This window comes from Porites lutea, chromosome 9 (genome assembly GCF_958299795.1).
Source record: "Porites lutea chromosome 9, jaPorLute2.1, whole genome shotgun sequence".
Lineage (NCBI taxonomy): Eukaryota > Metazoa > Cnidaria > Anthozoa > Scleractinia > Poritidae > Porites > Porites lutea.
In genome coordinates, this window is record NC_133209.1 from 7037190 (window position 1) to 7050434 (window position 13245).

General features: G+C 37.3%; 1 protein-coding gene across 1 annotated transcript; it reads left to right on the forward strand.

Moving 5' to 3' along the window:
• Positions 1-1289: 1289 nt before the first annotated feature.
• LOC140948107 (neuronal acetylcholine receptor subunit beta-3-like) lies at positions 1290-13027 on the forward strand. Its single transcript, XM_073397334.1, has 7 exons — positions 1290-1462; positions 4500-4660; positions 5942-5986; positions 7129-7238; positions 7838-8079; positions 8238-8669; positions 10790-13027. Exons 1-7 carry the CDS (start codon positions 1411-1413, stop codon positions 11104-11106), a joined length of 1359 nt encoding a protein of 452 aa, XP_073253435.1. The 5' UTR covers positions 1290-1410; the 3' UTR covers positions 11107-13027.
• Positions 13028-13245: the final 218 nt, after the last annotated feature.

The following is a 13245-nucleotide window of genomic DNA, read 5'->3' on the forward strand; positions in this document are numbered from 1 at the left end:
TTGAGAATTACTGTCATTAAAAGAAGAAGTATGTGCTAGTATTTGGGCCACTCGGGATTCTGCAGTTTTTGATAGTTGATGTTTCCTGAAATATGGCGTGGATAAAGCCACAGAAACCTTCAAAGATTACGTGTTACCACGAACCGTCACTGAAACCGTTGGCTCTTAAATCTTTTGAATTCAATTCCTGATTTACTGAAAAATGAATAATGATGTTACAATGCAATGAGATTGCCCATAAGACAAATTGCCAAAAAATGCGGCGAAAACAAAAAACAGAGAGAAAAACAGAGAGAAAGTAAAGGGAAATCAGGCTATTCCAGCGGAAAAAGGTTTTAAGTCAACTGAACTGAAAAGAGGGGCCGGAAAACTCTGCTGATACCAAACAAATACGTAATATTTTCCTTTTCTTCTTGTCGCTCAGGCAATGATATTGCCTTAGTTGTTGACTTTTTCTGTGACATTGACGTGGGCAGTTAATCAGTAACATGCTTGCGTTTAAGTCAGTTTTTAAAGGCAATATATAACAAAAAATAAAGACCACATTCGTCAGACATTGAGGGCCAGTCCGGCTGTAAACAACCTTGTTACAGGTGTTTTAATACTGGGGGACGTTCGATAACCCCTTCGGCTCTTGAATAGGAATACATCCGGAAATACTCTTCTCACTGAATAATACCCCTGTTTTGTACATCTTGAACGATGGTTTTTTCAGGAATATTTTTACAAATATAGCGTCATATATCAACTTTGAAAAACGGAAGTACATTGAATTTCTGCAGGAAGAGAGCTAGGGACTTTGTTTTGGAGAATATTATATTATTTAAAGAGCGTACAATGACTGAAACAAGAAACACGATTTTCTCTTACGCGTCTCACGTTACTTTCTTTTTCTTAAAAAAATGACATCAAAATGACATCACTATTCCCCTTTATGTAAGTTCCGCTCCCCAGAGCAAAATGTTTAGAAAATATTCTATTTATAGCAGGTCATAATGAACGAATATTCTTGACTTTCCTAGGTACTTATATTGCTATTTACGTAGAATAAGCTCAATCGAAATCACCGTTAGTTTATAAGACCTTATAAAGCCCGTGAAATGAGTGCGCTCCAAACTTTTACAGAGTTGTTATCGCAACGTTATTTTAATCACTAAGAACACTTAACGTCATAGCGTGTTTAGGGGTGTGCTGTCGTCATATGTGTCTTAGCAACTGCCGGCATTATTCCTTTTTCGACAATTCCATGTTCTTTTGTGAGCATTGCGGTTCACTTAGCGAAACAAAAACACGCACGGCGTGAGATTGTTAGCTACATAAATACAAACACCTCAACATCAGGAATAAATTTGCCCATAGGATTTTCCCAGGACGAGTTCAGCTTGTTGAGTTCAGTATTTTCAAAGCGATATGTTGTGGCTGCCTCGTTGTATTTGTCTGTTTTTCATGGTCCATTTGTCTGGTAAGCGCCTTTAGCCGTTACCTATACTGTATTCTTGAGTCTTATCATTCTACAGTCTTTTTTAATTTAAGACATTTGGCCCAGGAAAAGGCCGAATATTATGTTTAGCTACTGTAGAAATTTGTGGCAAGCAATTTCAAACCTTGCCGCGACAGCCTTTACACGCGTACGTATTTAACCACTACTTTAATTATGCTTTTGGTGCCTAAGATGAGTGATTTGTTTGCTATCGGTGAAGTGATTATGAACTGTAACGAAACGGTCATTAGCTGTCAGTAGAGTTCGGTACATAGAGAAGACAAAAAGCATCGCGTCTTGCAACGCTTTTTGGGGTGATTTCATTGCAGGGTACTGCAGTTATTTGTCGCGTTGAATGTGTTATACGATAGGCTAATATATGGAATAAACAGGAATACACAGTACAGTTCTTCAAGTTGATAAAAAGTGAAGCCAAGATAATTTGTTCAGTCGATTCCTGCTTTACCTCCATATAGGTATATTTCATGGAATAAGCGGCCTCCCAAGTAAAAGAAATTAATTTGAAACATATTTCAATGGAAAGGATTTTAAACTTCTGGACAACTAAACTTCCTTAACATGAAGAACAATCTACTTCAGTGACTTTTCTTTGACTGCTTCCATCAACTTTCTTTCAACTAGCATTTACCAATTGCCTAAATAGAGCCACGAAACTTCCGTTGCCTCTTTGTTCTAAATGCCATTCACCGATTAGTTTTAAATAATCATTATTTAAAAACATTAAAATTACTTTTAAGGGGTAACAGAGCCACAGCGGGTAGTTGCGGAGAGGATTCATGGATGAGCAAGCTTACTGTAGTTTTTCCTTAAGGCATAAAATGGAAATCAGATAAGATTCTTGTTTGCTGAGCTAAATCTAGTCTCTTATAAGTACGCTCGCGGCCACTTCCTGTAATGTTTAACGACGACTTTGTATTGATGTCCTCTGATTTCTTTAAAGTTCCGTTATCCACTACAAAAATAGAGGATATTATAATTCAGCTTGTAAATTTCCCTCCAAATTGTCTCACCACTGTAAAGTCAAGAAACGCTTGTCTTAAAATGTGATTAAACGGCATTGGGTTAAAATAACTTCGTCATAATTGAGGGATGTTCATTATCTGATTTAAGGTGTTTCGATACAGTTTTGCAAAGGCCATACCGATATTTTTCAATCGCCTTAAAAGTAGTTTTTTCCTTGTCCGATCGCTATAAAATTTTCACCAGTAATTGGCTATGGATTGAAATTTGTGAAAATGTAGTTTTAAGTAAAATCGATATTACTATGACAACAATAAACAAAAAACTTTGAAATTGATAAAAGCCGAATTTTGTGTGATCTAGACCTGCTACTGAAAATCCAACACTAGGAACTTAAAGTTTGGTGTTGAGCAAACAATCTCCGTAAGAAGTAAAAAATTCTGTATGTTTGAATTCGAATAAAACGAAAATATATTTCAAACCTTAAATTTTCAATAGCCGTGATAGGTTATGCAATAAAAATGTTATAGATGACTCAAATTATTCTTAAGTAGCGTAAGAATGATGCTTAATATCATGTTTTAATGCTAGGAAATTTTGGTGTACTTTCGTTAATGCGATATTGAAATCTAACCTGTTTTCTCACCATCTGTATAAGTGCAACTTCATTCAGAATTTGGACTTTTAGCGCTTTCTTGTATATCTCCGAAACGACTCGAACGAATTTTTTCAAAATCTCTTCACATAATCTTCATAATGTATATAAAAATGTCCGAAACTTTCATTAAGATTGATTCACTGTAACACCTTGAAATTTCAAGACAAACCTATCCGACGAACCGGTCAAAAATCTGCGCTCCAACATTCACTGTTTTGACGTTATGGTAATTTTTCCAAATTAATGCGGACAATACATATATCCATGACTAGTACATTTCAGTGTGAGTATTGCCAATATTTTACATTAAAAAGATGCGATAAATTCAAACTAAGATGTACTAGTCATGGAGGTATGTATAGTGCGCATTATTCTGGAAAAATTAGCATAACGTCAAAACAGTGAATGTTGTAACGCAGATTTTTGACTGGTTGGTAGGACAGGTTTGTCTTGAAATTTCAAGGTGTTGCAGTGAATCAATCTAAATGAGACTTTCGGACATCTTTATATACATTATGAAGATTATGTGAATAGATTTGAAAAAAATTCGTTCGAGTCGTTTAGGAGATATACAAGAAAGCGCTAAAAGTCCAAATTCTGAATGAAGTTGCACTTATACAGATGGTGAGAAAATGGGTTAGTTTTCAAGATCGCATGAACGAAAGTACACCAAAATTTCCTAGTATCAAAACATGATATTAAACATCAATCTTACGCTACGTAAGAATAATTTGAGTCATTTATAACGTTTTTATTACATAACCTATCACGGCTATTGAAAATTTAAGGTTTGAAATATATTTTCGTTTTATTCGAATTCAAACATACAGGATTTTTTACTTCTTACGGAGATTGTTTGCTAAACACCAAACTTTAAGTTCCTAGTGTTGGACTTTCAGCAGCAGGTCTAGATCACACAAAATTCGGCTTTTATCAATTTCAAAGTTTTTTGTTTATTGTTGTCATAGTAATATCGATTTTACTTAAAACTACATTTTCACAAATTTCAATCCATAGCCAATTACTGGTGAAAATTTTATAGCGATCGGACAAGGTAAAAACTACTTTTAAGGCGATTGAAAAATATCGGTATGGCCTCTGAGAAACTGTATCGAAACACCTTAACACGAATGCCTTTATCATGAATTAACTTAACCCGGCGTTCGAAATGGTTAGTTCATTTTGTTGAATTAAGAAATTAAGAAGTCGAATTATTACGCCTTCTATCTAGTGACTGGTCTTGTAGTCGTTAACTCAGTCACCAAAAACTGCCCCGCCCCATAACAAGCCAGTCATTTTATAGTACTATGGAAATATATTCGAGAATGGACTACTGATTATAACACTTACCTTCTTATTGGATTACACTCTGTTTTACAGTTATTTTAGGGCTCGGAGAACACAATATATCTCAATCGGCTGAATATAGACTACGAAGAGCTCTGTTCAATGGATACGACAGAATGGTCCGGCCAGTATTAAAGCCTTCTGATGTTATTAATGTTACTTTTTTGGTTGAGTTCACGGCGCTGAGTGAAGTGGTAGGTTGGTGTTAAAGGTAATATATATCAAGCATCAGACGCAGTGTTTCATGAAACACTGAGAAACGAGTTGAAAATACGACGCGCAGCGGAGTATTTTTGACGAACTTCGAAGTGTTTCATCTGGTGGTGAAACACTCTGTCGAATGCTTGATATTACTTCTCAAACAAAATGATTTTAGAAGGAGAAATTAAGGACGCAAAAATGAGCAGTTTTTCCATCTGATTTCCAAAAACTTATTAAACATAAAATTTCCTTTGTATTTTCTTGATTAATGAGTTTGAGAAGTAATTATTAAATTTATACAGTTTTGATCAAATAGCTCAATCATATTACTAAAAGATCACTCAAAATTGTTTGCAATATGCCATAGTCCCTAATAGTATTCAGATTGAATTACCGAAAACATTAATGGGCAGGCACATTAATACGTTATGCTGTGACCACAAGTAAAATTAATTAATAATTATTGGATGAGACTGAGTATGATATGAAAAATTATGCAGATTGAGGAGGGTGTTACCTGCCGAGGCCTTCCTCGATCATACGATACATTACTGAAACATGCTTACCGGCTCGATCGATGTTACTTACGGCTGTCTGTCATCTGCCTATTCATCGGCAAATTCAGGATATAAAGGGATCTTTAATCTAGCATATTTTCTTCAAATAGCAATTGTCATCCGTTGAGGTTTTGGTTTTGTTTGTATCTGTGTTTTCAGGTAGTACATTAGTTATTCTGCTTCGCAAAAAGTTGAAATTTTCTGTCATTTTTCGCATGTAGCGAGCATCCCCTCTTCTGGCGATGCCGTACTATTGACTTAATTCAATATACTGGATATCACAAACTACAAAATTTGGTCAACGCCAGCTCGTTAAGAAGAACTAGCCCGGAGATTTGGCATGATTTGGGCCAATCAGAAAGAATAAATATTTTGGATGAATAACTGTCACAAATGCCCGCAGGAGGGTGCCCGGGAAGTTTTGAAAACTAACGATATACACTGGAGTAACAGGTCTTCTTGTCGCTGAAATTTGAGACGAAATTCACTTCACATAGATGCTTAACTTTAAAAAATGCGTCTTTAATGCTTCATTATTCAGCTGTCATTGCTAACTCAACACTAGACTACCCATGAAAAGTCTTGCTGACTTTAATAGGGTGTAACGTGTAACGATAAGTTTACCCTTAAGAATTTAAGGTACACTAACTTATTTGAAGATTTCTTTTTTAAGATTCTCATCTCTTAATTAAAAACAGGTTTTTTTTATTTTTCCAGAACAACAAGGATCAAGTCATTACTACAGACACTACAGTCACGCAAGTAAGGACCCGTGAAATATCGTTAATCTTCTAAGAAGACACTTCCCTAGGGTCAAAACTTTACAGTCAATAGAGAGAGGAAGTAGGTTAAAAAGGCCATTAAGGGTAAAACCCAGAGAAGCAAATTCTTTATCTCAATGCTTTCTCAATCCCTCTTTCCAACACATCACTTCACCAACACGCTTTTGTCGCCCAAATACATAAATACATTATATACACAATAATAAATAAATTTAACTATATTTATTTTTTGCACTTTGGCATTATCATTTTCTCATCTTTGGCTTTGCTCTCTTTTCTTATAAATAATTTAGTAACTTATTTTTCATGTTGAATGTTTTCTTTTTGCATTTGTAATTTGTATTTTGAATTTGTAATCAGTCTGGTATTTGTCAGTGCATGTACTATTAGTAATTTATTAATGAGTGATATTGTAATGTAATGTGATGTGAAATGAAAGAACAAATTAATGAAAAATTTTAAAACAATTTCTTTTAAAATGCAGGGCAGCTTTAATAGTCTAAATACGTAGTACAACCTTCTGTAAAAATACTCAGACACGGACGAAAATCGGCCTTTTTCCTTCAAATCGCTGCTAGTCACACATTTGTCCCCCCCGCCCCCCCCAGTAAAAGTTGTTACTCCAGGTAGTTTTGAACATGGTCTTGTATTACTAACCACTTTGACAAGGGGAGGAGGGGATATCACAGGCACATGGAAAGGCCATTTAACTTGAAACCCAATAAAGGTACAGTGGCTCAAGTATCTTTGCAACTGGTTGCAGCAATACGGTTTGTATGTACAGTAGGAATTCGAGTCTAGTATTGCTTGATTTGTTTGTTTGTTTTTTAAATAATAATAGTATATTTTTCTTCAACCTTGACGATTTGCACCCGCGACATTAAGATATAAGCCAAGGTAATGGACAAAAGAGCTAAATCATTGCAATCTTTTGGAAACGGAACAAATAGTACCCATGCATTTAACGGTGACACCCAAAAGAATAGCTGTAAAAATAGCGATGTAGCGCTTTGTCGTTTGGGAGCAAAACATCTTGTTTTGAAATACAATCTCTTTAAAAATCAGGGAACTTTCAAAACGAAAGGTTGACTATGTCTGCCCATTTTTTCTCTACTCTAACAGATGTGGACGAATCCGTTTCTTCAATGGAATGCTGCGGATTACGACGGAATAAAGCAAATCCTAGTTGAACCAAAAGAAATATGGGTGCCAGACATCGTTCTGCAGAACAAGTTAGTCTAAGAAATTGCCTTTAAATTTTTTTAGTTCCAGGGCGTTTTAAGTTAACATAGACTTTCAAAAAAAGTCCTTCGTCTGACTTGTGGCACGTCTAGAGTTGACATAGACGTTTGACATTCAGCTACGATGTGAACTCATGACAATTAATAAAGTAAAGCAAATTAGTTTTTCCGCCAAGAACCGGGTACTTCAGCATAGTAAGAAGACTTGCCACAAGTCGACCTCACGAGTTTGTAAGCGAGAGGAGCGAGCTTTTTAGGCCGCGAAGTGGCCGAGGGAGCGACGAAGTCGCGAGAGGCTTCGTCCTGCGCCATATTAAATCAGACGAAGGACTTATTGAAAGTCTACACATTAAACCAATATAGCCAAGCATTGATTGCGGACTTCAAAGTTATCTTTCTTTCTTTCCACGACTTATTATTTTTTTACATGTATTCACATTCAACTGAGGACGTCGTCACTTTACTCTTATTTATTTTCCTTGTTTTATTCATTCGCAAGTCCTTTAATTTAGTCCTTGTTTTACGTACGTTATGTTTTTCTTATAACGCAATGTTGTCTCACACGTCGTGAATATCTTTTTTTCTTTCAGTGCAGACAGCTTAACCATTCAAGCGGGTTATTTAGAGAAATTTCGAAGTTTTGTCACTGTGCAGAACAATGGGGAAAATACATGGTTTTCCCCCGCAACCTTTAAAAGCACATGCCCTCTCAACGTACAGAAGTTTCCTTTCGACATACAGAAGTGCAAAATGGAGTTTCGATCGCTTACAACTGACAGCTCGCTCATGGTCATCGACACAAAAAAGATCGAAAGCGATGAACCCAGCAAAGGTGAATGAACGGGAATGCTTCATAGTACTAAGGCGAATGAAGTTTTCAAAACCGTAAAAACTAATTGATTAATCTATCCGTAAACTGGTGAATCCTGTACCACTAATCTGACCTAACGTGAACTCAAAACCAAAACATTTACTCCTTCATTTCAACAGAGCTTAATCTCACCACAAGCAACGGTTACTGGTCGCTGAGAGGCATAGAGATTAAGTCCAAAGACCACTTCCAAGGACGTAAATTCAGCGAGGTTCTTGTGTCGTTCTCTATCGGACGCAAGCCCATGTTCTTCCTCCTCTTCTCATTCGTGCCTTGCATGATAATCGGTTTGCTGATTCTTGTTAGCTTCTTCATTCCGGCGGAGAGTGGTGAACGTATTGGCCTGTGCGCCACCATTTTGCTAGCTGTCAGCGTTTACCTTCTTGTTGTTACGGAACAGTTGCCTGAGCAGTCAGACACAATGCCGTTGATTGGTATTTACTTTATAGTGATCATGCTTGAAATTGGATTGGCGCTGACCGCTACTGTTCTGGTACTGATGGCTCATCACGCCACGTCAGAGCCTCCAAGCTTTTTGACCTGTTTAATAGGTTAGTAATGTTTTTGGAAAGATACCTGTAAGTTCTGTGTATGGAAGTCGATACAACCCACTTCTAGAATAGACCTTTTTACCGATACGGCGGCCATATTGAATTTATTAGATTTAAGGAGTATTATGGGATGTCCAGGGGACATGAGCACGATCCGATATACTCGCTCAGTATTAACGTGCGCTTTTCGGGCCAATTTTTCTTTAAGTTTTCCTAGAAAAAGATTGTAATGGGAAAAAAAAGATCGTTGTGCCGTGTTTGGATGTAATAATGATCGCCTTTTTCCCGAGAAATATACAGTGAAGTTCTCTTTTTGCCCGAGAAGCGCGCGTAAATACTGAGCGAGTGCCCCCCGGGCATCCCATAATACTCCTTAAATCTAATAAATTCAATATGGCGGCCGTATCGGTAAAAAGGTCTATTCCGTTTATGGTATGCTACGCTCGCTGTTCTAGCGAAATCTAGGAACGAATCTGTATGTAAGGCTAGTTTTCATGTAAACACACTGATCACTTATTGTTCAGGGGATCGGCAAATTCATACTAAAGTACCTCGGATGTGCCGGGACCGTGCGTACGACTGGCTAGAGCTAGGACTGAATTCGATACAAAGGTGATACGATCTGCAGAGTTATAGAAACCATGCTTTACATGGCACTTCATGAGCATAAGCACAAGCGCATGTGTAAGCAAGTGAAAACTGGGTCGGCATAAGCATAAGCACAAGAAAAACGGACAAGATCTTTCTTCTTGTGCTTGTGCTTATGCTTATGTCGTAGCCTTGACTAGTGAAAACGGCGTCGAGATAAGCACTAGCATAAGCACAAGGCCTTTGACCAATCATAGATCACTTTGACCAGAACTCATGCGAACATATCAAAAGCAGTATGGCGGACGAAGCGTCCGCCATCTTGTTTATAATCGGGTTCAGGAGAGCTGGTATCGAGAATTGAGTCAAATATCCCATTCTGCTCGTGCGTATGTCCTTATGCTCATGCTTATGCGCTAGTGAAAACCAGGCTTTAAGAAGCGCTCCTCTATCGTTCTTAAATTTCTAAAATCATACTCATCGAGCAGAAATGACAAATAGATAAGGGATCGAAGCAGTACTGATAAATTCAAAGCATATTAATGAAATGAGTCAACAAAACGTATTTATTTTAATTTTATTTTACGTCGTGCGATCGAGCTCTCATTTTTGTATGCGTGAAAATCTTGCCCAGACTCACGAGGTAGTCTTTGTGTAGATAGCTACAGTTGACTCCCCATAACTCGAACTTCGCTAACTCGAACCAAAATCGATTTCCCCTGGATTTCCTTCATACATTTACTGTAATTTTACCCTCGGCAACTCGAACCCTCGATAACTCGAACCTCCCGAAGTAACTTGAAGTAATTTTTGTTTCCCTGACAGATCATGTCTATAAAAATTTACCCTCCAAAACTCGAACCATGTTTTGAGCACTTAAAAAGTCGGGAAAACAAAAAAAAACAGTGTACTGGCGTTCGAAACATTGAATTTTGAATTTCCCATTGACTTGTTGTAGGCATGTAGTTTACAAGAGGAGGCTGACGTTGTTTGTAACAAATCTAACGGGACACAGCTTTACTTCTCAAAACAATAAACGTATGCTCTATTAGGCTATGTTTTGTTACGTTACGTTCTGATATATAATCTAGAAGTGTTTTTCAATTTTCATTTAAAATCTATACAATTAAATGGATTAAAATGTTCACTGTACAGTAAAAACTGGTTTTTCCCTTATTTCCGGCTATTTGCTTGTAGCTCCCGATAACTCGAACTTTTTTCGATTTCCCTTGAAGGTTCAAGTTATCGGGAGTCGACTGTATATACGGGAGAGCAGTGTCTAGTTAATCGGATAATAGTGTGGCTGTTTATTTAGTTAAGCCTGGCCCTCACTAGCGACGCAAGCGCAAGTAGAAGCATAACTATAGGAAGCTTGCGCGCTTGCGAGGACGGTGTGACATAATTTAAGCTAGATTTATAGGGATAAGAAGAACGCAAGGTTTTGATACTTCTCTTTGTGTTTATGCCGTTATCTTTAAGTGCCATGCTATTCGTATGCTCATGTTTACGCCACGCATGACATTTCTTTTCAGTTTTAAACGGGATTACTTGCTGCAGAGGAAGGCGAACCAAAGGCGGTAAGGTATCCGCAACATCGCCGGTCACGAATGTGACTAGTAACGAAAACAGTGGCATAAAAGCAGAAGAACTTGATGAATTAGAGTCGGGCGATGCCAATCAGAGGACAAAAAAGACATCAGTTGCCGTTGGCGCAAGCTCAGTAAAAGAGGACGAAACCAATCAAGAAACGTGGAAAGAGATTGCTCGCGCGCTGGATCGCATCTTCTTCTGGTTCTTTTTGGCGTTGTTTGTGGTGTCGTCGATTGCAATTTACGGTCAAGCGGGTTGATTGTAGAGTTTCAAACGTCAATTATAGAGCGTTTTCACATGACGTCACGGCGCCCATATTAGGGACCTCACGAAAGTACGACGGCGACAGCAACGAGAATGTCAAAAAAGTTAGGCAAAACAACAACTCTGCACGTGCCTCATACCTTTTTGTACATTTCTTTGCCATCCCTACACAACTGCGACGTGAAATAACCAAATTCTAAGTTGACTTGAGAATTAAGATTCACGTCTTACGCCAAACGTGAATTTGTACCACGTGACCAAGATTTTCTCTTAATTGTCGTTAACTTTTTATTACTTGGACTAACAAATAGGTAGTTTCACGCCAGTTTTATACATAAGAATTGTTCTGGACAGTTTTTATCTGCTTATTTTCTATTCTCAGAAATTCTCAACTTGAATCTGACGTTTGCCGTTTGGCGTAAACGGGAATCTTAATCTCTCTAATTTTACTATCTCTACCTGAACTCGGACGCAGTCCTCTCTCTTCAGTTCCAACTTAACTTCCCTACTTTCAAGTAACCGAGTGGCTTGGATAAGGGCGAAAAAATCTCAAAAGACGCGAATTCTATTTTTCAGCGACTTTTTCATTGGCGTTGCCGTTGTCGGATCGTAAGGTCCCCGTTGGTGCTCCAAAACAATGAAACGGCAGCCATGTTGGTGTTCCAAACCAATCTTGTAGGAGTTGAACTCTTTTCCTATGTAAACGCGCTTTCTTTTGGTCCCAATAAATTGGCATAGATGCTGGTCACGTAAGTGAAAACGCTCTATATAAATTTTCTCATTTGCGAATCAGTGTGACATGGACATGCATGGTAATGATTTTGTTCATGAACGACAACAAGACGCTAAGAAAAGCGAAAGAACCGAAAAAGGCCTGTTTAACCTTTCAATCAGCATTAACAAAGCAATGGAAGTTATAAGGGCTGGGAGGGTGGGGCACAATTACCTGCCTAAGCAGGAGACGCGGCGACGCGGTTTACAAGACTCACTTGAAACCCACATTGTTGGGAATGGGTACTGACTTTTCTTTGAAAAAAGGAAGAAAAATCGATCGGAATTTTCGTTTGACGTTGACACTGTCTCAAAGGCCCTACTTCAAAAATAATAATATAGAATGATTATACTTAACCCCGTGAAACAGGTAGTAGAATACTGCGCACTATTATGCACAAACTCTGTTGTCTTCTCTTGTTTATGTAGCTATATATTTTGCACCAGTTTTTATTATCCGTTTCACGGTTCAAGTAAAACCACTCTAGCCTTCAGAAATGTAGCAAACGTCATCTGTTGTTGAAGTTTCTTTAGATTAACCTTATTTGAATGAGTAAGAAGTTAAAAGCTACAATTTGGTCCGTCTACGTTTATCAGCTTCTATCTAAATCATAGCTTTGTATATTATAATTGTAGCTGATGTCATGTATATAACACACTCCAAGGAAAACTCGAAACACTCAATAATCTAGACAGAAACTCATAAACAATTACAGACAGAATAACGAAAAGTTACTATTTAACTATCTGCCCATTCCTCGGGGACATTGCGTCTTAATTTTACCTGTCATTTTGCGGTAGAATTGTGGTACAAATAAGTAGATCAAAACATACTGAAACTTAACAACAACAACATTAACAAAAACAAATAAAAAAAAATTATCATATGGAAGTTTGCATTATGTCAGGTCTAATACGCTCCACGTCATGAAACATTTCCGCGCAAGTTCAAATCTTAGAGACGCATTTTAATTTTATATTAAAATTCAATGTTAAGTAACCATTTTCTGATATAAATTATGTTTACCGAAGTATATGTTGGGGTTCAAGTTTAGGCTTGGTTTAAATTTGGTTTTCTTTTGCTTGTGGGTATAGTAATGTATGATAATGAGTTTGAAACAAAGAAAAATAAAATGTAAGACAAGGATAAAATTAAACCACGTCAAACCTTAGTAGCACCATTTTTTTTCTTTATTTGTCTCGTGTGCTGTTTTTTCTTTTTCATCAGGGCCCCATTCAAACCAGCCTCGATGAACTGAGCACCCCTGACCAAAAAATGTTTAAAAATAAATAAATAAAATAAAATAACATATTCACTCACGATGTCCTTTAGAATATCATACGATGAGCGGCTTTTATATTG

Coding starts and splice junctions, on each gene's coding strand:
- LOC140948107 (XM_073397334.1), top strand. CDS start 1,411: ATGTTGTGGCTGCCTCGTTGTATTTGTCTGTTTTTCATGGTCCATTTG. Junction 4,661..5,941: donor TCACGGCGCTGAGTGAAGTG/GTAGGTTGGTGT, acceptor TTATTTTTCCAG/AACAACAAGGATCAAGTCAT. Junction 8,080..8,237: donor AAGCGATGAACCCAGCAAAG/GTGAATGAACGG, acceptor TCATTTCAACAG/AGCTTAATCTCACCACAAGC.